Here is a 27,442-nt window from a genome sequence, read left to right as displayed (position 1 = left end):
TGGTCACGGAGATAAATTAAATCCTTTCATAATTTGTTTAGTCGTGTGACTAAAAGATTATTGCAGATTAGGTCTATGATCTCTCATTTGTCAATGGACAGATTAAAGAGAAAATGTCATGTATGTGGCAGATTAATCATTTTTCCTTAGCTCCTATTGGTTCAGCATAGGAAATAGCTATTTAAAGTTTTGCCACTTCTTCATACTAATTATCAATCCTCAGTATTGATATATAGGAAGTACACTGTAGGAGCTGTGATCAGACCAAATGTTAGAGACTGAATTACTGTTGTCATCATTCAGGATGGCTCCCATAGAACATGGGTTGGTACAAAAGCAGAACTTGGGTAAGTCTAACCAATTTGGTGTTTTGAACTGTGTTTAGCATTGCATGTACCCAGGGCCCCAGATAGAAGGAGGCACATTTATTTTACTGCATGAAGTATGTGGAAACAATCCAAAAGTCAAGAACAGTTATCTCTAACCTGTTTCTACTTTTTTTTTCAAGCAGTTGACTTTTTTCTTCAGAACCTTGGTCAGAAAATGGGCAAATTGATTGTTTTCTCCGAGGGATGCCTGGAAGCTGGCATAAAGAGCTTTCTCACATTCCTGAAGTTTCACAATCTCAGACTTTTTATCCTCCATCTGTGCAAGGCAGCTGTTCAGTTTTGACTAAACAACAAAAAGCCCTTCTTTAGTCAAAATGCATGAACTTTTAACTACAGTCTAGATAGGACGTATCAGTGAAGATCTGGAGATGCTACACTTATCACTCTTTGAACCCACGCTCCAGTCAAGCAAAGCTTAGAAGAATCTTCTTAATGAATATGATTTGTCTCTGATCCTACATCATGAAGACTGTGAAAAGATTAACTATGCAAAGTTAAAAACTACCATCGTGGTTTTTGATTGAGAGTTTCTTGTTTTCCAAAATGTATCACTAGAAGTGCAGAAAGGAAGCAAAGAGAAGCTCTCATTTATTTTGTCTTCTCTTTGGTTTAGGTCACTCATCATCAGTACTATTCATTCCAAAGATACATAGTCTACATACTTGCATGGCCTCCTGCTCACTCTGGAGGGTGTTAACATTGCTCTGGAGAAGGTTCTCATTTTTCTCAGCATTCTTCAGGATAAGCATCTCTTGAAACCAAGTGATGTAGCTCAGGTCAGCATATTTCATCTGCACATCTAGCTGCAGTTTCTTGTGCCGCAGAAAGCGAAGTTCAGCATCAAAGTTGGTTACCAGTGCATTGATCTGGAGCATAAGAGATGCAAATGAGTATCAGGGAAGCTGTTAGGATTGGAGCTAAACATGTAAAGCTAGAGAAAGAAGCAGAAGGGATAATTTCTCTCTGTTAAGTCACCTTGCTCATGCTATGCCTTATGCACATAGATGTGCCCTTTAAGGAAGCTCTCCCATGACCCTAGTAGGTTTAAAATCATTTTTGAGACCAGAGGGTCAACACTACTTGTGTTACTCAACAGCAGGGAAAAGTTGCAGTGATACTTTACTTTTCCTATTTATCGCTTTTGAAATAATTTCTTACATTTTACTTTATTTATTTATTAATTTATTTTGTAGCTGCAGTCCCAAGAGAGAAGAAAGGGATTTTAAGGGGTTTTATTTCTGATTGAGATTTTCTTTCATTTTGAACAAAAAAAAAAAGTTCTACCTTGTTAATTAATGTCTCCTGCAAGTATAAGTTTTTTATCTTCTCCCTCTTTAAAATTTCCAGTTCCATTTCTGTTTGCTCTGCTTTCTCAATTACAAGAATCTTCTGCTGCTCTATGACCTCAGACGATGGTCTTCTTATTGTGTGTGAGCTTGCAGTCTGTTGTAGAGAGCCAGTTTCTTTAAAGGAAGACTTAAAACTACGTCTAAATGCACCAGATGAGGGAGACTCTTCTGACTGTTCTGGAAGCTTTGCCTTGGCTGCCTGCTCCTCTTTGAATTTCAGTAGGATGTCACGGTCATACTCAAATCTTTTTTCTGGAACTTCATCTGGGTGTAACTGAGGAATTGGGGGAAGAGGGAGACATTCTGATAAATCTAACGCTGCCTGCACTGATTTCAATTCTTGCAATAAACGCTTGATTTCTTCAATAGAAGAAACCTTCAAGTCCCGCAGTGACATAATCTGTTTGTTCATCGTCACCTTCTTCCTATAGATCTGCAAAGGAAAAACAATTTTAGTAGGATTTCCCCAGTGACACATAATACATGGCCTTGCCCAAAACAAGTAGTAGATAAGAGGCTTGTCATTCTGACTTTCCCTCTTTTCATACAAGCTTTCTTTTCTGTACCACCCCCACAAATTAGTGTTTTTAAAAGAGCACCTTGAAAAATGTCTGGTTTTAAAATCTTCAAAACCACCTCCCTAACTCTTCTATACAGAAAAAGCAAAAGAGTAGAAATAAGGCTTCCCCTGTCTCTCCTGACTTGATCATTCATTCCTTTACATGGGATGTTGAAATAGCACAGGAAGCAGTCAGAGGCTTCGAAAATCAGTTGTGGGTGTTAGAAGATTAGCAATTGGGGCTGTGTAATACAGAGAACATCTCAGCTTTGATACATGACTCTCTTTACAGATGTGTTGTACAAATTATATACCAAGACAAAGGAACTGCATTTAAGACCTTTATTGTCCACTCTAACAAATGAATGACTGTACAGAAATCTAGACTTCTGGCACCATCATTACAACAATGCAATTCTCTTATGTAACTTCTTCACAATGTTTATGAAGGAAGTGACGTAGTCCTCTGTGAATGTAGGTTCTAGAATATTGTGCTCCCAGACTCTTGTTCTGTTGGGGGATTTCAATCACCTGGATATCTGGTCAGGGGGTTGAAACTAGATGATCATTGTGGTCCTTTTCAACCCAAGACATTCTATGATATCCAGTAACACTGTCACCACACTAAAATGTAAATCAGTCCTTATGAGTAGAAGAGGGCAGTAGAAGTCCCAAGAAAAGCAATAATGATACTGCACAACATCAGAGGGTGTGGGGCTTCTGTGGTTAAAAGACATTAATAGCTGTAGGAGTCCTGTTACAGGAAGGTGGCTCCAAAATACCATTTCCCAGGAAGATTCTAATATTTAGTTCTTAATTAGAAGCAGTGATAGACTGCGTAAGTGCAATGTGAAGACATTATCCAAAAAAAGACCTGCTCCTGCTCACATCCCTGTTTTTGTGAAAATATTCCATGATATGAATTATTTAGCTTACAACATTTAGTGCTGTAAGAAAAGCGTATCAGTCACTAGATAGTGTGACTTTTAAGAATTAAAGAATACATGTTCCTGCTGAAATAACTGGAAAAGGTAACTTCTTTGCTTAAAAAAAGCTAGCTGAGTGTTATTCTGGATTGATTCAGTGACTAGTAAACTATCCTCTCTCCTGTGAAAAGGAGAACATACCCATATCAGTGAAACAGTTCACATACCAGCATTTCCAGGGATGCAAGCTGCATTGTCTTCTTTTCAGTGTTCATGTACTTGTCCTGAGGGACTCTGTAATCAGTGGCAGTTTTCAGCTTGTAACACCCCGTATTTTCCTGCACTTCTTTGATGGCCTGAACATTTCTAGGATCCTCATAGTCATCACTAGGCTTGCTTTCATATCTGGTAGGTATAAAGCAAAGCTCAGTTTTAAGACAGAAGGTACAGAATGGCCCTGTTTAGTGCATCTGTATGTTTTCTGTCTTCAAGACTCTTGGTGTGCAGTACAGAATATCTGATCCAAGGTTATCAAACCCTGAATAACCTTAAAAGCTTTGTGCTCTGACTTTACATGGATTCCATTCTCTACTAGCAGCCTTGAAGTGCAACTAACTTAACCCACAGCTGTTGCAGCATGTGGTATATGTGATGACAGAAAGGTTAACTGAGGAGGCTGACTAATAGTTCACATTTCACTAGGTCATGATTGATTTAGACCTCTTGAGCCCTATCTGAAGATGCATGTACCTAGCTGAACTCAAATTTTTGAATGTTTCAGAACCATGGAAAATAACTGAAAGGTTTTAATTGTCTCTTGACACTCTGAGGTATAAAAAGGCTTGTGTATTTTAATTACATCCATCAGGAACATAAGAAACTGGGTAAAGACATATTAGTGCTGTATAACAGGTAAACAAGATCACCTGACAAGAAGAAGAACTAAAAGAACTCAGAGTCCAGTTAAAGACTCACAGTTTTTTCCACTCCTCCTTCCTCTTCATTATCTTAGCTTTTTCCTTGTCAGATTTCTCAACAATTTTTTTGATTTGCTCACGTTTCCTTTCTATAAAAATTGTTGTTGGCTTTCGGACCTTTGACTTCAGCTCATCAGCTTCCTCCTTGACAATTCTAGCTTTTGAAGGAAAAAATAATCATGTGAAGATGTAAATATCATGTAACACAGTATAATCTAAACTACCAGACATCTCCTGGCGCAGCTCCTTTTATTAGGTTGGTGTTGATCAAGATAGTTCCACTGCAGTGGATGTTCTGAACATATTCAGGTTCTCTGAGATGACTCTTAGTCAAGTTCTTTCCGCTGGGTTGATAGCCAATTGCTGACATTGACTTCAATGTAGAAACACTGGATGTATGTAGGTACTAAAAACCATACCATATCTGTATCTAGAGTAATTATCATTTATTTAGCTTGGACTCAGGAAAAAGAAAAGAAATATAAAAACTTATCACTGTTAATCTGTAGAAGGTCATAATTAACCCTATGCTTACGCTTTCTGTCTTTGATTATCTCCTTCTTTTCCTCTTTTTTCCATGCCCGTTTAAGTACTGTTTTCCTCCAAGATGGACGTTCCTCATCTTTGTAGAGCTTCTCAGAGATTGCTACAAGTCTATAGGTGGAAATCTGATGATTGCTTTGGATAGCATGAACAACAACAGTGTCAAATTCCAGTGAGTCTCGGAACCTAAAAAGTCAAATTAGACAAAACTCTATGATGTCCATAGATACATTTTTTCTTCACCAGAAGGATTTGAGTAATGCAGTTTACTTATTACATATACAACTACTACATATAAATACATACAAATATAGTCAGTAAGAGCATAATGACATGTGACATCATCTATTGACTTTTATACAATCTAGGAATAGAGATACTCAAGAATAAATATATTAACAGTGTTTCCAATATCACCAGGTTCTTCATGAGAGTAACTGTCATCTTTCATTAAGGGGTGGTTAAAATAATTATATTCATTTATCTCTTTTCCAGTCATATGCTAAGTGTGACTAAGGTATCTTCATTGTGTATTATTTCTATTGTGCATTTATTGTTATGAATCCATCTTCTGCCATTAGAAGACTAAACAACGATTTTTTCACTTAAACTTGTGCTTTTGAGGAAGCTAATCTTATAACTTTAAAGTGTATAGAGAACAATGTTTTAGCAATGACACTGACAGACATGCAGCATTCTTAAAAAACAAGGGTTCATTTCATAGGTTGCTCTTCAAAGTTCCAATAAGAGTTGTTAATTCTTACTCATCTTACTGTCAAAATCCCAAACTTCTTGCCTCCCCCAGTAAAGACTTTTTCTTCATACAGAGATAAATTAGAATTAAGCTACTTCCTTGATTTGCGTATCTGAATTTTGACCAAGGATTCAAAAGAAGGAAGCACACCTAAATACCAATATATACTCTTGTGTATTTTTCAAGTCAAATAAGGACTGAATCATTAATAATACAAATTTTGACTATGTAAGGAAAAAAAACAAAACACCCAAATTATTCTACTTCGTGCCACAATAAGTGCCATGACAAGGTCAAAAGGAAAGGTAGAAAAAAGCATGCTTACCAATTCTGTAATTTCTGCTGTCCAATCAAGTGTTTCTCATGCTCCCAAGCCAGTTCCTTTTCCACTAATTGGATTCTTTGTGCAGTCTGCCTGTTCAGCTCCTCAAACACCCTACGGTCCATCTCATACTGCTGTAGAAACACAGAAAACCCAACATCACATTACCCTGGAAGCTGGGTTTTGCTAACAAATATTTTTGCCCTGATGTGAAGAGTTTCATAAACGTTAACACAATCCTTTATTTCAAGAGCTTTTCAGGTCTCCACAGAAAGCCATAATTCCACCCAACCCCCCACTTCTTAAATAGCACGAATCATCAGCCGTGATTCAGAAGTCCTGGCAAATTATATAATTGCTTCTGTTAGCCCATAGCACTGGACATCTTTAACCCCAACATATTAGGCATCAATATTTTAGAGGGTTTCTCTAAAAGCAGATGATTTAATGAAGTGCAAATGAACCTCTCTTTGCAGTTGCATGTGCTTTGGCAACTCCTGATTCTTTTGAAGGAGAAAAAGAAACTCCTGTCTTAGTTCTATTAACTCCTCTCTTTTCTTGCTTTTCTTTTCTTCAGCTTCTTTCATGATCCGTTCATACTCCCTTCTCTGCTTGACTTCCTCAATGCTGAAAATGTAAGAAGGATATGGTATTATCTCAGTGGAATATTTCTCAATGGAAGATTATAATTTATGTAACCTTTTAGATTTCCTTGGCAGCCTTAAACTTCAAGGGAATTCAATAACTCTGAAGGTAACTTAGAAAGAAGCCAACTTACTGTATACTAACGTGCTTCTAACACCATAAGTGCTTTGGCCTTGACCTTGTGTTATCTGAAGTTACATAAGTCTCAGAGCAATATATTTGAATTATTTCCACAGAAAAGTAGAAGAAATAGAGGCAAAGCCTGAAAAAGCTTCATGAGTAATGAGGAAATGACACAAATTGAGCTTGATCAACTCCTCCCTTAACAGCCAAAAAGAGAAATGCAATCTGAAGAAAGAGCTGCTAATGCTTAGAAATCTCTTTCATCATTATTCAAGCATCTCTTACTTGCAAGCATTGGGATCCTCAATGTCTTCAGCAGCCTTCTCCTTCTCCAGACCCTTCTAAAATAAACATGTTTTGCCTTTAAACAAACAATAATAGCTTTAGCAGACAATAAAGCATTTACAAACATTAAGATAGAATTCCCATTGCTTCTCACAAAATCGAAAGAAATCTTCAGGATCAATACTGCTATACTAGTCTTAAGTATCAGGTTGTATCATTTCAAGAGCAAGAAACAATTTAAAGTTAGTTCACTTGGAAAAGAACAAGTGGAGCTGAATTCTTCGGAACAGAACATAATTCCTGTATTCTTCCCATCAACATTAACCCTTACACCACTGCTTGTCCCAGCTTCACTGTCCCATAACATTTTTGGTTCTTCACTGCACAGACCCCACAATTATATATAATTCTCCTGTCCCTGCTAACTGCCAGACTGACAAGAGACATCCTATCCCAGGCTAATTCTAAGTTACAAGTGCAATTCATCTGGTTTGCTTCTGCTCACTGTGTAATGAGTTCCCAATTATTAGCTGTTAGGAATGACAGATGGACACTGCAGTCATACAAGCCTCATTTCCTTAGGAAATCATGCTTTAAGACAAGAGGGGGGCCTATCATTCTACAGTGAATACAGTGGTTCTAAATTGGTCTGTAATTTAACTTGATTAGTTTCAGAGGACTTATATTTGATTCTCTAGGAATCTCATTAAGTCTAATTATGATGGAATTTTTCAAATCTTCCACATGATTTAAAACTCAAATAGATACTTAACGAAGATTTACTTTGATAAGAGAAAAACCCTATTAGGGTGGTCATTAAGCAAGGCTGCTAGCCTGTACAATGGCAATTAACCATAAAGACCTTTATATAGAGCTACTTATACATCCGGAATGCTAAAACTATACATATACTTTACAATTGCATATTAATTACTACTTGCAAAACTGAGGCTGGTAAGGCTCTGAGACCACAGGTTACAACCATTCTCTTTGTTTAAGAAAATAATTTTTTTGTCTATTCGCAGTGCTACATATTCTTCTAATACAGGTCAAGAATTCCAACTAGCATGAACAAGTTAAACCAAATAACTAAAATCCCATTTTCCTCTCTGTCTCCTCACTGAGAATCTTTCAGAAAGTAGTTAGTGACTTATATTAAAAATATTTAGAAGTTTAATGTGTTTTATGTTGATATTTAAATTTTTAAGGTATACTGAGTGCATAATCATTACAAAATTAATTGCATATGATAGCAATTCCTTACTCAACAGCTTTAATTGCTTCTTTCAAGTTAGTTTTCTTTCATTCAGGCACTCAAGAGATTTTTAAAATGTGTGGTTGCTGATTTGTCTCTCTTTTTGCATATTATCAGGAGAATACTTGTTATCAAGTTCCGGTGTTATGTCTTCAAACACGCTAAGGGTAAACAGCTGCACAGAGACTACTGGACATCTGCAAAATTATTACTGCTAATGCTGTGAATGACTGAAAGAGGAACAAGATCATCATCATGTTATGCTATTTCACAAATTAAAAAAAGTCCAACTTGTGAACTGTATATTAATGACACCAAAGGCATTGAGAAAATATACAATTGGCATTTTCAAGCACTAATTTTGGGATCCCTATACAAAGCAGAATCATACTCTACTGAAATAAAATCCAAGAGAGACATTAGGAATGCCACATCCTTGTGGGTTTGTTTGTTGTTGGTTTTTTTTTTCATTCTAGTTATGTCTGTGATTACATCTTCAAGTCAGAAAATGATAGTAGAATATTACACATGAACCATACATACTATGTGCATTTGGAGAAAAACACAAAAGATTGAGAAGGAGTAACGTAATCTATTGCCTCTTTACTAGGAAAGATGTTGCAATAACTCTTCTTCCAATTTGTTTGGGAAACCTTATCTTTTGCTATGAAAGATCTATGATGCCAAGTTATTCAACTGGATTTTAGCCATTTGCTGTAGCTTCATAGCAGCTAGGCCTAATTCACTGAAATAAGGTTACAGAGCATGCATCCAGAATTGTTCTGGAACTGGAGCTGCAACAATCCATACGATAAAAACTAGAGTTTGGGGGGTTTTCATTTATTGACTTACCCTAGGAGGAGGGATTTTGGCTTTTAACTCTTCGTGGACATCCTCTGGAGACAAGATGTTGAAGGTAAAAATGTTTCCATCTCCACCACAGGTAATCAGAAACCTATCATCATAACTACAGCAGATCCCCCGGATATGGCCATAATCATTGTCATGTACACTGAACGACCAGTATGCCTTCAGGGTATTTACTGAGAGGTCTTTATCTTGGAGAGGATAAACACGCAAGGCACCATTCTGCATCCCACAGAACATCAGTTGTCTGCTGGTACTGTCAAATAATAAGCCAGAAACAGTAATACAATGTAACTTTGAGTACTGTGTTCAGTTTTGGGATCCTCACTACATGAAAGACATTGAGGCCCTGGAACATGTCCAGAGAAGGGCAACAAAATTTGTGAGGGGTCTAGAGCACAAGTCTTATGGAGCGGATCAGGGAGCTGGGATTGTTTAGCCTGGAGGAGGCTGCCCAGGGAGGTGGTGGAGTTGCCATCTCTGGCAGTGTTCAAGAGGCATCTGGATAGGAAGCTAGGAGATAGGTTTAGTGGTTTTCTGTAGGTATGGTAAAGGGAGGATGGTTGGACTAGATGATCTTGTAGGTCCTTCCCAACCTTGTGATTCTATGATTCTATAGTTCTAAGGTTGCAGTTTTGCTGCTTCCCCTCCTGGCTCCACCAAGAATTGAGAACTCTACCATTTCATGGTCACTCTGTCCAAGGCAGCCCCCAACCTCCACATCTCCCACCAGACTTTCTCTGTTTGTGAGCAGCAGGTCTAGCGGGGCAGCTCATCTCGTAAGCTCTCACCAGGTGCATCAGAAAGTTATCCTCCACACACTCCAGAAACCTCCTAGACTGCTTCTTCTGCACAGTGTTGTATTCCCAGCATATGTCAGGGGAGCTGAAGTCTCCCATGAGGACAAGGGCTGACAATCGCACAGCTTCTGACAGCTGCTCAATAGAACACCTCATCCGTCTCTTCATCCTGGCTTGGCAGTCTATAGCAGATGCTCACCAGGATGTCTGCCTTGTCAGCCCTTCCCCTGATCTTTACCATAGGGATTCAACCCTATCATCCCCAGCCACAAGCTCAGAAACATCAAAGCACTCTCTAATACAGAGAGCCACACTGCCACCCCTCCTTTCCTTGCCTATCCTTCCTGAAGAGTTTATAGCCATCCACTGCAGCACTCCAGTCATGGGAGTGGTCCCACCATGTTTCCATAGTGGCAACTAGGTCACAGTTTGCCTGATGCACGATGGCCTCCAACTCTTGTTTGTTGCCCATGCTGCATTCATTGGTGTAGATGCACTTCAGCTGAGTTACTTGCCTCACCCCTATTCCCATTACCGCTCCCCCAGACTCATCTCTAGTGGGCCCAGTTTAATCCCCTTTGCCTTTCATAGGTAGCAGTGGCTTCTAATAGTTCTCCAGTAAGCATTAAGTGAAAACTGGTGCCAGAATGACTAGGAAGAGTTCTTGTACACTTGAACTGACCCACAATTAAAAAGGGACCAAGTAGTGTATTCTCCTCCTTTTCAAATTCAGTTTCATCAAGCTTGATAACAAAGTTATCTTTTACATTAAACTGTTTTACCAGAAGTAGATCTGGTGGATGGGGTTGTCATCAGTGTCCTCAATAGGAATCACTTCAAAAGGTTCATCTTGCCTATTTTCAGGGTCTTCTTGGTGCTCATTTGAGGAGAATGCACAGTGATACAGGAAACCTGAATCGTATCCACCCTGAAGTGAATGAACATAAAGAAACAGTAACAAAAGAACACAGAAATAGCTGGATGCAATTTTCTGAATAACATTTTTCTGTCTTGAGGATAGCTTAAAAACACATCTATATAGCCACAGAGAAAATCTATAATTACAATTGGCATTACAATTCAGCCTATCAATACATTAAGATTCTACTTTCTACTAAAAAGGGAACAAGTTAGACTTTTTGCCCATTCGGGTGTCATGAAGAAGAACACTAACTGAAAAAATTTCTGAATGGGACTAACACTACTGGTTTACTTCAAAAAGATCATTGAAACCTTCAACTACGATGGGAATTCGGTATTCTAGAGACAGCAGGTTTCAAATAATAAATTTCTGAAGACACTCAGATGGGAGTGGAATGTTGTCATAACTTGCAATCCAAGCAACTTTAAAAAAAGAAAAGATTTACCAAGGAAAGCCAAAATTTCCCAGGTGCTGAATAAAACCCACAGAGAATGGGGCTGGGCTCCTCTGGTATGTAGATTGATGGCAATGGCTCTTCTTCTTCTTCTTCTTCAGGTTCTTCTTCCATTTGCTTTCCCATCTCCTGTAGCTGCCTTATCAATTCGAGTTTTGCTTTTTCCTTCTCTTGCTTTTGTCTCTCTCTCCGTGCAATCTCTTCTTCCAGCTGTTGCAACAAGCAGTGAAACATAGAGACATGAAACCAATGCAATTCATGAATTACTGACTGAAGTATTCTCTTAATTAAAATTCAAGGTGGTTCTGGCATTACATACACAGAATATCCAGAGAAATCTCTTTTCCTTCAGCTAAGCAGAAATCAACCAGACCTCATGGGAAATGCCCATTTCCCTCCTCCAAAGTGTTTAAATCATGGTCCTTGAAAACAGAAGCCATTCTTCATAAGAAGCAGACTTCAGATTTCCTCAGAGAGATTATTCCCACTATTAACCACTATTAGTATGCTACTTCTGCAGAAATCTTCCTGGAAAGGATAAAAACTGCCTGAAAAGCTGAAGTCAGATTTTCAGGTTCTAATATGTCACTGACGTACAAACAGTAAAAGAGAGAAGCTGTAATGGACTTGACTTCTTAAACTGAAGGGAGGACGCACAAAACCTTTAAAACATCCTTTCCAACAAAGTTGCCTCGAGCAAAAACAAATAACAAACATTCTCTAGAACAGCTTTTTCCTAAGAAAATATTTGATAGAACATCATAGAGAAATGCCTGGAAAGGGTCTCTAAAGACTATTCTTTTGCCCCAGAACAGCATCAGTTAAACCTTAAGTATTATGCGTTGATGTTTGTCTGATCTACACTTATAAATCTCCTGCTATGGTGATTCCATGGCCTATGTAAACTATTTCAGTGCTTCACCATCCTTACTGTTACATCTTTCCTTACATATTATCTAAAACATTCATTTTGCAACTTATTAATTATTGATCTATTCTCTCAGAGGAATAAGATGACAACATTTTCTCTTTTCCTAAGACTTACTGTGTCATATATATATGTGTATAAATTTATGTTCATATTGTTCTCTTTTGACTAAAACAAACAAAACCACAAAAAACTTTGCACACAATACATTCAGTCTTTTCTTAGACATGTGTGCTACTTTTGTGGTTCTTAATGTGAGAAAACCACCACAGAATCTCTATCCTGAATGCTGACATCCTCCTAGTCATAACACGAAATGAGGCTTTGTCTGACATTCAGTAATACACTGCACAGAATACAGAAGCAGTGAACAGTGTAAGTAGAGAAATCACTGGTTAAGAGCAGAACGAGATAGGGTGCTCAGATAATGGTGGATTGAACGCTGGACTGAAAGCCTGCGCACTGCAGTTCTGCTCTTGAGCCTAAGACCAGCTCTGTTTCTAATTTCCTGAAGTTAAAGATAACTGACAACTAGCATAACACTTCTAATTTTTCCTGCACATCATCTAAAAAGATAGTTTTTATTCAGAAATGCATATAGTGTGATGCATTTCATATTTGAATGGACAAACTACTTGAAATTTCAAATGTTGAAATGGATTCCACCTTGCCTTCTCTTTGATACAGAGAGTAGAAACTCTTGGAGGAAGCTTTGTCCCCTGAACATAAATATGAAATTCCTACAAAGGAGACTTCTTTACCTTGATTCGGGATTTAATGCTATAAAAATGAAAGTACTGTATTGGCAGGCTTTTTAGATGGTAGGTGGATGCTGTATCCTCTTTCTCGGGGAGAGGGGCAGGAACTTGGAGAGCATATCCATTTTCACAAAGGATGAGAAGCATGCTTTCCACCTACACAAACACACAAAAAGTATGGGGCAGATGTATAAATGGAATCAAGAGAAACGGGGAAAAGTTAGTAAGCAGATGAACCTTCTCAAAGTCAAACTTCAGTCAGGAAGCATTAGCTCTTAACTGTGTTGTTATTTGATTGTGTAGTCTCAGACAGATACCAGAAATCAGTTAATTTCTCTTATAGGAGGGCTGCTCTGAAAACAATGCCTCCAATCTTATTATGCTGATGGCATGGCAGTAGAGGTAGAACCTTCCCACCAATATTCCCTTACATTTTGTTTCTGTTGCTGTGGGGTCTGACATGGAAGTGTAGATGAAGCAAAGGTGTGCAACTGAATTCCTACATGAGGAAAAAATGGCACCCACTGTCATTCCTTGACACTCAATGAACATTTATGGAGACCAAACAGTGAATGTGAGTACAGCGAGGTAATGAACAGTGCATTTTTGCATCAACATGAAAGATGAGCCATGTTCTGGATGACCATGCACAACTGTCACATCATGAAATGAAGAGCTTCTTGATTAGCTCATCTGTGAGAATCAGAGCATTATAATGAGGGAACTACGTACAGAGCTGAATATCAGCTTCAGTATGTTGAAAATATTGGTATGCTCACACTGCAACAGACAGAAAACTATATCCAAGCTTGTCAGGACCTACTGAACCAATGCGATGTTGAAGGTGATAGTTTCCTACGCTGCATGATTACCAGTGATGAGATGGTGTCACCACTAAAAGCTAGAGTCAAAATGGCAGTTCATGGAATGGTGATGTGAATTCCCCATGAAAGAAAAAGTTCAAGATGCAACCACCCCCAGGTGATAAAGTCATGTCCACTCTCTTTCAGGATAGCAAAGGGATCATCCTCCTGGACTTTCTGGAACCCAGATGTATGCGAAACTGTTAATCACAGCCTGAACCTCTGATTAACCATCTGAGGCAAGTGTCAGGTCAGCTGAGGAAGCACAGGTGAAGGTATTTCAGCTGTGCTCCTGGAAGGGGTGGAACTTGACTCCATGTCTCCTAGATTTCATTTAAGGGCTGACTACCACTAAAGCAGCATCTCTTTCTAGAGATTGCTCTTTTGTGGAGTTCTGGTGACATGCCTCAACATTTTTCATCTCCTCAGAGTTGGTGAATTTTTCCTATAGATAACCTCTGGCTATTTATTTACAACTATTCCAACTGTACATTACTATTCTTGTGTTATTCCAACTGTACACCAGACAAACCATCAACTCTGATCACTTCATTGTGAACAATGCTGTCCTAGAGGCTATGAAACACTGGGTTGGTTTTGCTAGTGTAGATTTTTCCTTTTCTTCATCACTGGTGAAAATGCATGGCTAATAGCAGTTACCATGTTGAAAAAGAGTTTTTATAGCTGAGAATTTGCTCTATCAAACAGTGTTGCTGTGCTTTTTCTATCTGTTATACTTTCCATAGAAATAAATAGGAAATGGTATTCTGTAGTGACCTCCACACATGTATCCCAGGGAAAAACTAAGGAACTGAAAAAGTCCTTGCCTTATACAAAATGGTTATTATACTGAACACGACCGAGCTAGAAAGAATCACAATGTATTGGGAGTCTGACAAGTTTAAAGATAAATCTGTCCCAGAAGTTAGGAGCTGAGTTTTTGTTTTGATAAATACTTGAAAATTTGCATGTTTCTATGATTTTAAATCCCTTAATACCTTCAAGACTGGCCTGGGGATCTTGCCAAATGCTATTTAGCTTAAGTTTGTTTGCTTTTTTTAATTGTTGGTATATGCTGCTTCCCTTAAAATGCCAGGTCAGGGAGAATAGACAAGGAGAGGGTAATAATTGTTTAGTGTTTTGAGAATTTATAGTACAAGTATGTGTAGTTTCAATTTTCATAAGCTATCTGGTGAACAGAGATTACCATCTGACCCAACACTAAAAATATGCCAGGGGATTTATTAAAGTTGTTATGGAAACCTTAATGAGGAATCAAATCTTCTATAAAATCTCATCCTTAAAAACTCATTTGTTAAACATATAGTATATAATTACCATGGTGCTTATTTAAAAAGAAACAAACAAACAAAAAACAGTCTGGCTGAATTATGTTTAACAAGCATTCACATCCAGCATTGGAGACCTATTACTTGTAGTAAAAATTACTCTGAGGAATGTGACACACCAAAAACATGATGGGTACTTTTCTGGTAGTAAGAAGCATATTGTCCTCAAGCAAAAGACCCAAAATGTAACCTTTTGACCAAAACCTGTCAGTTCTGCTGTAAGATAAAGATCATGCTAGAAAGAGCTCTTTTCCCAATGCAGTTTTTATCTACTCCCAAAAAACAAGCAATAATAGTTGAAGTTTGCCATTGTAAAGCATTATAATGCATCTTGGGTCCACTTTGTCAGTATTAAATGTAGTGAACTATCTTCCTTCTAAATAACAACACTGGACCAACAAAAAATTCATGTCACCATAATCACATCAAATTTCTAAAGTACTATCAAGAATCTGGTTTTTTTGTGTCACTGAATGACAATGAATACTTAGCACAAGTTCAGAGAAGCACACAAAAGTGTTATTAATGTGCTCTGAAAGTTTTGTCTACAACTGCAAATGTTTGTATTAATGTGGGCAAAAGGCACAGACTTGTTAGCTCAAGGCAGGAACTCAAGCCACAGAATTTTGTGCAGTATTTTATCTATGTTTCTGTTCTTCATTATACAAAGTCCAAAAATTATCCAAAGTGTCTGAACTAGAGGTACAGCTACACTGAATCTACCTTTCATTCTGAAGGTGTGTAGGAAAAAGCAGCAAAACTTTTTTTGCACTGTAGATAGAGAATGTAGCTAGAGTGATGGAGCTTCACTGGTTTTCATTCTGACACAGCATGCATTACTCACATGAGAAGGTGGAGACCACTGTAATGCCTGCACAGGCCCAGGCACATGGATGAATCCAATTGGCTTGTATTCATCTTCAACAGCAAAAAAGAAAACTGTTTTGTCTTTACTCTGAAGGATGAAAAGAAAAAAAGATAATTACTGAATTAAGGCTGACAAAACAACTGAACAGTTTCAAGTAATGTGTGAAACACATCCTTCAGATGTTCTTTGGCTAGATGAAGGGACTTGCAAGTGCCTTCAAACTTAGAACTGGATTTTCATGATTACAGTGTGGGGGAATAATAATCCTGCCTAACTTCTTCTAGGCTGCTGAGCAGAGCTATAGGCCTCAATTGCCCTTATGAGCCTCTCCTGGCATCTCAATTCATGCAACTTTGGCCCACTGCTCCAGGAACTCACCTAAAGGTTAGGCCCAGGTCATCAGCCTGAGCTATGTCAGAGGCATACCTGTTCAAAGCATTGTATTCTGATGTTCTCAAACTGTTGTCTGGATTTCCTGTTTTGATCTCTGATGTGGCTTATTACCTGTTTCCAGTTTTCTGACTGGAAATCATTTCAAAGCCTAGCAGACACACTGGCAAACTGATCAGTTGATCTTGTTCTAATGGAAAACAGTGTTGGGTATCTATTAGTGTTCTGCCAAGCTAGTGTTCAAATGGACTTGCTTTTACTAGATGCAAGATACTACTAGACTAATTCAAAAATAAGCCAAATGCATCTTCAAAAGGGACTACAGAATTCACATTAAACAATCCAGTAATTAAAAAACCAAATAGTATGTAGTGCATTACTTCTTTCCTTGAGGAAACAAATTGTGTGTAAATAGATCCTTCTCTTCCCCTGGCACGACTGAGAAGTACAAGAAGCAGTTGACAGCAATAACAGAAGTATAACTGCATTGTCAGTGACCAAAATTTGCTTTAACTCTAAATAATCTTGGAAGGCATTGCTTAATAAAAATAAACAAAGGAAGTGATACGTACCCCTGTGGCAAGGATATCACCATTTCGTTCATATGCCAAGGCTGTAACTGCAGAAGTATGAGGTTTGAAAGCTTGTTTCAGATTTATGTCTACATTTCCTATTTTGGGCCGTCCTGCAAGAGCGGGCAGTCCTTTGGGATCATAAACTTCAATTATGCGGACAACACCATCTTCAAACCCCACAGCAATTAGACTTCCTATTGGGTTTACCTTTGAGTGGAAAAATGAAGAAAAAAAATCACAGCGTACTTCAAGGAGTTTAGAATAATAATCTGTATGCCACATGTTCTGCTGTCAACTTGTAAGTCATCTTACATTTATGTGACAATTTTATTTATTCTTTCTAATACGTTACCATAAAGGGAAGGATAGGACTGAGTAAAGAAGGTGGTGAGAGGTGGTTAGATTGGTTCATTGGTTTGGGTTTTTTGTCTGCAGTTTTCATTTTACTTATTGATGACATGCTTTGAGACTGGAAACACTGAAGACATCGTTATGAGGAAAGGGTGGCTCATACTGATAGGCTTCCATATCAGTATCTGCTTAAGGAGAAGGTTTAGAATTAAAAAAATAATTATTTTACTATCCTGAATATTTGGCATTGAATGTGGGTATGACTTCTGAAGAGATGCGTGCATAAACTTGTCTGGCTGACCATGTAAAGTACAACTGTCAACAGGGACTCGAGATACCTACTTGAGATAGAAATATGAGGTTATGGAGACTTAAATAATTTGCCTTGAGGGTAATCCAATTGATAAAAATGTAGACAGACACTGAGAGAGAAGAGTTACAGAAGCAGTCTTGTGTTTTAGCTGGATCTATCTGGAATCACAGCTGTAGTTGCTAATAGCCAAAAACAGTAGCATCTTGAAATTATTTACAAGTTGAGTCAAATTCAGATATGTTGTAGACTGCACATGTATATAACATTATACGTTATATACAATGTATATAACATTATGTACAGGCTGTAACAATATATACATTAATGTTTGCTAGAAACGAGACTAGAATCAAAATTGTTGTGTGAAGAGACAAGAGTAAATAGATAAGATTGATGAGCAACTGGTAAAAGCATAATGCTATGTATGAAACTGTTATGGAGGCTATTGTAGGCCAAGTGTAACTGCTTTCCAGTTGTCTTGAGAGATGAGCCTATGTTGCCATATCTTAATCATCTCTGTAAATAAGCATGTGTATGGCAACTTCATGCATGAGATGATCAAAAATAGTCACTCATGGTCTTCAGATCTGTGGCCCTGTACATCACTCCCTCCAGCAAATCTGTATCTTTAACTGGGGAGCCCAGCACTGGACACAGTACTCTGGATGCGGTCTCGCAAGTGCTGAGTAAAGAAGCAGGATCACCTCACTGACCAGCTAATAGCTTTCCTAATGCAGTGGAACTGCAACTCGAGGTTTTGTTACTGATCTGTTGTCACTGCCCCCTGAGGCCCAGCAATTCAGGCAGTTTAATACCTATGTCACTGACCTAACCTCCATTTTGGCAGCTTGTCTATGAGGATGTAGTGGGATACAGATTCTCTGAAGTATGTGGAATGAAGTTTTCTTAGATTAATAGCACAGATTTCCAAATACATTCAAGAACCTTAACCCATATGCAAGTATTTAATGAGAGTTCAGGAGAAGCTAGGGAGACTAAATATCCCTAATTTTTCAGTCTATGTTTACTATCAGCTTTTGTAAAACTGATCTGATTTTGATCTGTAATGCTGTATAAGTTATCATGGTGACATAGTGAATGTTTTGGTCATCACCTAATAGAATCCCTGCAAGCCTGTGTGACTGGAATTACAGTTACAAGTGTACTGTCCCAGTGCTGTCCTGGCCTTTGAAATCCAGCTAAAGCACTCCATAAGTCTCCTTGCAGTGAAACCCACCAGGCTTGCTATGTTTCTTTAAGAATATAAATAGATACTATTTTAATTGAAATTAGTAAATATGTCTAAAAGGGATAGACTCCACACTCTACAAATGATCATTTCTGGGAACAATTTTTTATGATTAATCTCCAAATGTTTGTGGATTTTCTGGGCTGTCATTTTGAAATGTGTTAACTAATTTATGTTAATTGACGATTACTCTGCTTGGATTCAACAGAAGTTGTTAGTCTATAACATTACTTGCTAGACTTGCACACAGAGATCTGATTTTAAAATTTCGCTAAGTTGGATACCTGACAACTCACAGTAAAATCAAGCTGTACACTGTATGCATACTTATACAGTAAATTCCAGCATGGACTAAACATTAGCTTCTTTGATATTTTGCATCTTGAGGATTTTTTTCTTGATGCTTGCAGACTTGTAGGTCCTTTATGAGTTGTTAACAAGTAAACAAAAACTTACAACATCAGGTGCCCATGTCAATGCTGTTCCTCCTTGTTTAAACTTAATTTCTCTCTCTTGACTGTTCTTGACAAAATCATAAATACGCACTGACCCTGCATGTAAAGGAAACAGTAGGAATTTATTTCTTATGATGTCACTTCCAGTTTAAGATTTATGGAGAAACTGCTATTTATTTGAATGAAAAGCTGCATGGGAAGTTATTAATTTTTCTCTTTCAGTATCAAACATACAGCTAGAAAGACATAACTGTTGCCTAAAAAGTAGCATGGTGTTCATCAATGAAACACAAGCTCACTTCACTCTTTAACTCACTCCTATTAGTTGTCAGGGCTGAGAGATGTAATAAGAAGTCCCATGCTGACCAATGTGTGTAATTCTTGAGCAATTGCACAACTGTGGACTACTTTAAAGGAAATCTGTACTATCAGCTTAGGAAAATGATACATTACTACCTGGAACTGCCTAGGGAGGAAAATATTTAAGTGGATGGAAATGGAAGATTTTCTAAAGAAAATCCAATTTCACCAGAGGTAGATTAGTAGACACACATGGGTTTGCATTAAATTTCATTCCAGCTGGTAAATATCCTAAGTGCAATTTGTTCAACTGTTACGAGTTTGCCTTCAGGCTAGAAGTGCATAAATATTGTATAACAAGACAAATGACAAGGTACAGATGACAGTAATTGAGTTAAAGAACTTGCAGCATTTTCTAAGCATCATAAATGACATTTTTAATGATCTGTCCTGCGGTTCTTCTTTCAAATTATGGTAAGGTTAACAGTAAGAGGCATAAATAGCAATATTTATGTAACTTAAATTAATATCTGTAATTAACATATTATCTGCTGTTGAGAGTGAGATAGCTATTGCTTTTTCTAAGAAAGCCACAAATGTTAATATTCACAATGACTTACATAATGGTAGAAATGTAATTAATTCCTTACAAAACAAAGATCCCAACACTTACCAGTCTGGAGGCTTGAATATAAGCACTGTTACTCAAACCAAATCTTTCCCACTGTTCCTTCAGAACAACAAATTTACAAAGCTTCCCATTACAAACTTTTCCCATTAAAGTCCCAGGCCTTTAAGATTAGACAATCCTAAAGTATTACTTCAAAACTTCAATGACTTGTCCTAACTGTAAAAGAACTAATCCCGGGAGTAACAGTTGTCCGTAAAGTGGTTTTTGAAGAGCAAATACACAATTTGTTCAAAACAAAGTCATTCCAAACCAATCATCATTATTCTGAAAAACAAACCAACAAGGATTACAGTGTATATGAGAGCAAAGGAATTGTGTACTTACGGTCAAGAGCAGTGGTGGCCAGAAGATACGTCACTGGTGAGACACTCATGGCCTCAATCCTTCCAGAGTGAAAGGTGCAGAGGCACTCTGGATCATGGGTCTGCCATGTGAGACAGAAAAACAGAAGCTTTGCTATATGCTGGAGCAGCACTTAGAAGTTATTAACAGCCATAGCTACAGTCAACCTGGAAGATCTAGGCAAAATTTGAACAAGATTTGCCAGGCATGTGTTGTCTATTGGCAACTTATTGTTTTGTGGTTTGTTTTGTTTGTTTTTTTTTAAATTCAAATGTTCATGAGCAAACTAGTACAGAAACATTAAGTTGATTTGGAATGCCACCACTCTCAGTGTGAGAATAAAGGGAAATATAGTATACCCACTTCCATTAAGCAGTTTCAAGCCTGGAATTAACGCTTTCAGCAAAAAGTTGTTGCTCTAAAGGCAGAGGGAATACTGTCAAGCTGAGGGCTTGTAATACCTGGGAAATTTTTTCATCATCCAAGGCATTCTATTTTTTGTTGTCTATATTTTTTTAATAGCATGTTTTAATAATCCTTTCTAATAATGAAATTCTTGAAACATTAAACTGTTTCCCCTTCATCAAAAACATCTTCAGCAGTAATAATAGAAGTCAGCTGGATAAAACATACAAAGTGCATATGCTCTCCTTGTTTTTCCTAGTTCTTTATGTCATATGGAGGTAACAGTAATGACTGCTTCAAATACACCAACTGTACAGGATGTAGAAAGAATCTTTGAACTCATTTCCTGCACACATGCAACTTTTATTTACAGTTTAAGATAATTTGAATTTGGCAGCCAACACTTCAGGAAGCAAAAATCAATAATGACTTTGATTATAATGATTGTGCAGGATTATCAATAATATTATGGAAAAAAAATAATAAGGAAAAGATAGTTTGCAGCTAAAGTTTTCAGCTCTGCAACTTCACTAAACACAAATTTCATTGTAGATGCATCTCATGTAGTTGAAATGAATTACTATAAAGGAAAGGAAGAAATAAAAAAAGAAAATAAACTTACCATGTTTGAAAAAGTCAAATCCAGCCTCCAAATCTTTCCATTGGCATCCTGAAGAAGCAAAACCAAAACAACATGCAACCTGAATATTTTCGAACCTCAATGTGGAAATAAAACTGCCCACAATAACTCCTTCAAAAGTTCCTTGGTGATTATCACTGTGACAATGAAATGACTGAAATGGTGATGTTGGTCTGACCAGACCTACCCATCAGTCCAGGGCAACAGAACTTGAATAATAAATTTTGATGCTCTCCTACTCTTATGTGGCTCTGGCTCTGCAAAGCATAGGCTTGCATGTTACTACACAATAAAAATAAATCCAAAAGATTGAATTCTGCTGAAAAGAGATGCACCAATCTGTAAGGCCTTACTGCTTTTCATGAGCATCGCCACTCATTCAGTTTTTCCACAATATGTATTTTGAGTGCATCTTACCTGAGCGTACCAAAAGGGATCTCCACGGTCATGAATTTTAGATATGAAACTCAGACTGACATTCTTGCCAACACGAAGTTCATTCATAGGTTCCACCTCTAATAACCCTGTCTCATCCACAGTATCAGCAGCATCTATTGCCTCAAAGTTCCATACCTTCAAAGAATTGAAAACTGGGTCTTTCACAAGTGAAGACACATCTTGTCCCCCCTAAAAATACAACTGCAGAATCCTTGATAATTGGCAGATGAAATCAGAAACTGGTATGAATAAGTAAACCATTTTGACCTTAATTTATAGAATTATGTGTTAACTTCAGGACACCCAGTACTTTTTATTCTGACTGATCCTCTATTTCACTGCATGTATCTGAGATTTAATTATTTTTTGTATAAATAATCTAAGCATTAAAATAACCAGAAAAATAATTTCCATGTTGTCATTGTTTATGCTTTGAAACAATGCTTACTGTAATAAAACAATCTGTATATAAACACAACCTGATTCAAACACACTTATTCTCATCTAAAAATTAATTCTCAGAAAGCAACTGTAATGCAAAGATGCCTCCATAAATAAGCTCTGGTAAAGAAAACATGTGACATCTATGTGCTGATCACGAATTTGTACACCTAAAAGCAGAGCAAAAAAAACTCACCCGAATGTAGCCATCTTTTCCAACAGTGACAAGCTCTCCTTCATCCAAAACTATCTGGCTGACAGGGCCATTGTGACAAGGCTTGTGTTCAGCTCGACAGAGCTCTACTTTGATGAGGCCCCCTTCCCAAAGCAGCAAGTTGCCCCACTCGGCCCCTGAGATAACCTTCATTGCAAATGGAGAAAAGCATACAAGCAACTGTACTTAACCATGCAGAAACATTGGTAAGAATCTGGCTAACTTTGTGGCTTCCTACTACAAAAGTATTAAACAGATAGCAATGCATGGGTGTTTTCAAGAGAAACTGTAAAGAAAGACAAGATTAAACGTTGAAGGAATATGACATCATTTACCTGCACTTAAATGATGGAAGATTGTGGCTAACATACTTTATTTTTTTACGTGAACATCTTTCCTATGCTATAAGAGGAGACTCAGCTCTAAGCCAATAGAGATCTTTTGTCTGGGAATTATAATATTAAATGTACTTTTCAATTATTACAAAGCAAGCAATTTTCTTTAATTAATATCAATATTAGTTTATTAGAGCGGTACACTGAGGGTCTAATTCCTGTCACTCAGAAGTAAATAGTAACTCTCCAACTTACTCAATAAGCTTTTCATCAAAACATGAGAAGGAACATAAAATCGATTTACTTATTGTGACTTACCTTCCCATCGGGCAGCTCCACATACCCTATAATGTCAGTCACTGCTGTTTTTCCAAACCTACCCAAAGCTCCTTGTAACTTGAGACCAGTGAATGTGTGAGCCATTTTCCAGAACCTGAGTAAAGAAAACACATCCCTTTCTGATACAAGATTTCCTAGACATACTCTTTAGTCTCTATCAGACATTGTAATTCCATTTTGTTCACTTATTATTTTTCACAGGAGATCTTGGATATTTTTGCTTGTTTGTTTTTTAATGAGATAAAGCTTTGTAAGCACAAAACTTTCCTATATATTACCTCTAAGAAAAGCATGGGAGAATTTAACATAGGCAGAATGAAGGTTACACTATTATTTAAAACAAATAACTGTTAAATTAACAGCTATATCTTTCCAGATATAAGCCATACACATGCTTATAGGTGTCTATTTTACTCTTGCTATCTCTATTGTATGATGTTCAACTTTGTAAATCCAAGGGACTAAATTCTTCCCTAATTTTCATACAAATAACCCCACAGGATTGAGTGTGACTATAAAATCTCAGTGAGCAAAAAGTTTTATCCTAGATCTTCACAGCTATTCCTAGACAATCATTATATTTTATTTTGTCATATAAAATATTGTTTTAAACTATTGTTTTAAAGAAAAATTAACATATACTGTAATTAGGGATGGTACATTGTGTGCAGGAAACATTACATTTAAGTTAAGTGCTGGAAATTGGGAATTGAGATTTATGTTAAGAGTCATGTGTATCTGTGCTTTAAAGCTATGTCAGAGTTTATTCATAGTATCTTAGCTCAAAATAAAGTTTATAAAAGAGATTTTATTGTCAGACCTTCATAAATAAGGTAATTCTAAATCACTCTCATCCTGTGTCTAAATAAGCAACTTCTTATCTCAGACCCATCTTACAACTAAATGATAGAGCCCATCCTAGATTTTTATCTGATTCCTCCATAAAATTCAAAGAAGTTTTGTGTTGTAATTTTAAAAAATATCTATTACAATAGCATATAAGCCATAACTTCAGCCCCAGCTGTGCTAACACTGAACTCTGGATAAATGCATATCACAAGGTTAGTCTCTGTCCCAAATAGTTTAAAGCTCACACTTATTTTTTTATTGTAAAAAGGAAGTGTAAACTTAGCACAGAAGGGGGTGTATAGAAACACAGCTTTTGGATCAGTGGTATCAGTGACTTTCTAACCCATCACTTGGCAACCAGTTCTACTGCCTACCCAAACAGCAGCTGAGCTCAAGAGAAATCTTAGAAGGCATCAGTGCTCTGTTAACAGCTAGGAGACAGGTATTTATACATATTTTTTTATTAACTGTCCACAGTGTTTGTTGGAATTACAAGAATGGAGTCAGTAGTACGCATATGGAATGCCAAACATCATCCCTTTTTGACAACAACGGTGTTCAAAAGACTTTGCTGACTAGCTGAAAGACTTTCGGGCTTTGTAATTGCAATGACAAGGAAAAATAGCATTCCCCAGTGTATTGGTTATTAATATACAGATGGTAGCAAAGATGGTAACAAATGTACAGAAGTAATAAGCAAAGGGAAACTCACCAGCGGTGATGCCTTAGCCAAAGAAGCTGGAGCAGTCCTCACTGAAGAGCAATCTCCAAGAGATGCTGCCTCAGTGGGAGTCAGCCCTTAAATGAGGTCTCAGAGGGGATGGAGTTGAGCTCTACCCCTTCCGGGAGCACAGCTACATCACTCTCACCCGTGCTCCCACAGCTGACCCCACACTTGCCTCAGCTGATTAATCAGAGGTTCAGGCTGTTATTACCAATCTCCCATACACCCAGTCAAGCGTGTTTGCTAATGATACATTCCTGCTAGACATCATCTATCATCAACGTTAAAGTTGATACATATTAAACATAATTGGTAAACCTACCTGATGTGTCCTACTCCAGATGTAGTTAGCTGTTCTTCATTATCAGGAGAAAATGTGACCCTGTAAACATCCTGTGAAAAAGCTTTTGATCTTAACACAATCTTTTCTTGTTTCCAGTCCCAGATAGTCAACATGTAGTCAGGGCTGCTTCCAATACTGGCCAGCAGAGTGCCAGTATGGTTGAAATCACCAAAAACATAGCCTTTATTTGTTCCACCTGGAGAAACATGCCAATCCACACATGCATGGAAAAAAGGAAGAAACAATAGGAAAAAATGTTTAAGAGGAGCTCAACATTGAAAGAAGTTGGCTATTTCTACTAAATAAAAGCTTTCTCCAGTCTCATAATGAAAAAGCTGGAAATTGGTGTTTTCTATTCTGGCACAGAATACCAAAAACTTTTAATTCCTTATAAAGTTAAAGTGAGCTCCTGCTCCATCTACTGGGATCTACAAACACTGCCTGTTTATGTAAAATAAAAACAGTACTTTTTACACTACCTCGTAGTATTCTGTAAGGTCTCAGTGAAGGATAATCGTAAATGATGAGGTTTGGCTTCTCTCCTTTTTCTCCCACTGCAAAGTACTGCTTAGTAGGGTGTGCCTTGAAAAGCAAAAGTTCAGTTTTATGGTGTAATGACACCTCTGTCTCCATTCTACTAGTGAAGTTATTGTATTTGCTCACTCATTAGTCAAAAGATGTTGCTGTAAATACCAAGTTGCATTTTTCAGGATGTTTTTTCCTGAACAACGACCAGTCTATTGCTCAGTACCTGAATGAAGCCATTATATGCACACATTTGTAAAACTACCAGACACACAAAATAGGATTGTCACACATACTTACTTCAGAACCATGAGAAACTGTATAATAATAAACTCCTTTATCGTGCATTCTTTTACTTTTCCTACCTCACTCAATTCACTAGCAGATCTTTCCACATACACCACCTGGGTCAGTGTTCATCTACACAGAAAGATGTAGAAAAGCCACCCTGAATTACATTTTTTCTGAAGATGGACAAATACACCATGATTCTCCATGAAAGGCTGCTTATCATACTGAGGCTGGTGTATAGAAGGCCTTGCTTATACTGAGTACAACTGAGAGATGGCAGAGCTATTCACAGGGTAAGGTGCCACAAAACCATATAAAGTATTTGAGATTTCAAGCTTTTCATAGAAGTTTACTAGAGTGAAACCAGATACTTTTCCTCTTCATTTATCTAGGCTGCTAATTTTCTAAATTTTAACCACTGGCAAAACACTGTATCAGTATTAGCTGTGAATGGGAGAGAGAGAAAAAAAAAAGGAGAGCAGAAATGAGTACAACAAGTACTACTATTTAAATAAGAATGTAAAAGATACTGAAATTAATCTCAAGCCAGCACTTATCAGTCCTTTAAGTTACCTGGGCCTGAGACAAGTATGGAGATATCTGTGCTCTGTTGATTATAATGATAGATTGAGTTAGCCTGTATTGCATGTTATACTACACTCCTTTAATCAGTACCACACTTTCTTACATGCGCAGCTGTAGAAATCTCCCATTAGGCAACAAAGTGATTATTTTGCTTTATAAGGAGGTCTAACATCCTAAAAGAAAAAAAGGCATACCACAATAAACCCAATTCCACCTCCACTGCTGCTCCGGAGATAACTTTGAGATTTAGTTTTCAGGTTCAGAATCACCACTTGGTTTCCTGCTACATATAGTAGGCTTTGGCTATCCAGCACCATCAGGTTTACACTTCTGATGCAGTCATATCCAAAGGAATATCTGAGAACAGTTCAGTAAGGAAAAGGTTTGATGCTGTCTTTCAATAATAGTTTACTAAATGGACAGAAATTCTTAAACCAAAACTGACACAAGAATACTGAATCCAGAGACTAGAAGTCTGACAGTAGGGAAGTTTTGTTCAATGCACAGAAAGGTAAACAATACTGAGTCTCTATAACTGAGGGGAAGGCAAAAGGAATATCTTCTAAATTTCATGCTCCACCTTCCCACTTCCATCACTGGGTTCACTTCTTGCCTCTGTGGAATCCTTTGGGGGCAGCTAGAAGTTCATATTCTATCAGTTTGTTTTGTTTTTGTTTTTTTTTTTCAAATATAATGTAAGAAATGTGCATC

General features: G+C 37.4%; 1 protein-coding gene across 1 annotated transcript in view; it reads right to left on the bottom strand.

Annotated features, from left to right (window-relative positions):
- The window catches only part of CFAP44 (cilia and flagella associated protein 44), a 42,467-nt gene that overhangs the window by 7,262 nt on the left and 7,763 nt on the right, over positions 1-27,442 (bottom strand). Inside the window, exons 6-29 of the mRNA XM_072336873.1 lie at positions 26,926-27,088; positions 25,810-25,912; positions 25,310-25,526; positions 23,394-23,508; positions 22,723-22,887; positions 22,065-22,220; positions 21,630-21,677; positions 20,585-20,684; positions 19,271-19,365; positions 16,899-17,108; positions 15,913-16,023; positions 12,860-13,012; positions 11,162-11,380; positions 10,577-10,722; positions 8,980-9,250; positions 6,873-6,928; positions 6,284-6,446; positions 5,823-5,953; positions 4,736-4,929; positions 4,199-4,358; positions 3,451-3,628; positions 1,674-2,171; positions 1,052-1,255; positions 486-672 (exon numbers count right to left, since the gene is read on the bottom strand). Of these exons, the coding sequence (XP_072192974.1) occupies positions 486-672; positions 1,052-1,255; positions 1,674-2,171; positions 3,451-3,628; positions 4,199-4,358; positions 4,736-4,929; positions 5,823-5,953; positions 6,284-6,446; positions 6,873-6,928; positions 8,980-9,250; positions 10,577-10,722; positions 11,162-11,380; positions 12,860-13,012; positions 15,913-16,023; positions 16,899-17,108; positions 19,271-19,365; positions 20,585-20,684; positions 21,630-21,677; positions 22,065-22,220; positions 22,723-22,887; positions 23,394-23,508; positions 25,310-25,526; positions 25,810-25,912; positions 26,926-27,088 (4,043 nt within the window). The remainder of the gene's footprint in view (positions 1-485; positions 673-1,051; positions 1,256-1,673; positions 2,172-3,450; positions 3,629-4,198; positions 4,359-4,735; positions 4,930-5,822; positions 5,954-6,283; positions 6,447-6,872; positions 6,929-8,979; positions 9,251-10,576; positions 10,723-11,161; positions 11,381-12,859; positions 13,013-15,912; positions 16,024-16,898; positions 17,109-19,270; positions 19,366-20,584; positions 20,685-21,629; positions 21,678-22,064; positions 22,221-22,722; positions 22,888-23,393; positions 23,509-25,309; positions 25,527-25,809; positions 25,913-26,925; positions 27,089-27,442) is intronic.

Source organism: Excalfactoria chinensis, chromosome 1 (assembly GCF_039878825.1).
Source record: "Excalfactoria chinensis isolate bCotChi1 chromosome 1, bCotChi1.hap2, whole genome shotgun sequence".
Classification (NCBI taxonomy): domain Eukaryota; kingdom Metazoa; phylum Chordata; class Aves; order Galliformes; family Phasianidae; genus Excalfactoria; species Excalfactoria chinensis.
Note: the sequence above shows the minus strand (reverse complement) of the source record. Positions and strands in the feature narration are given on the sequence as shown.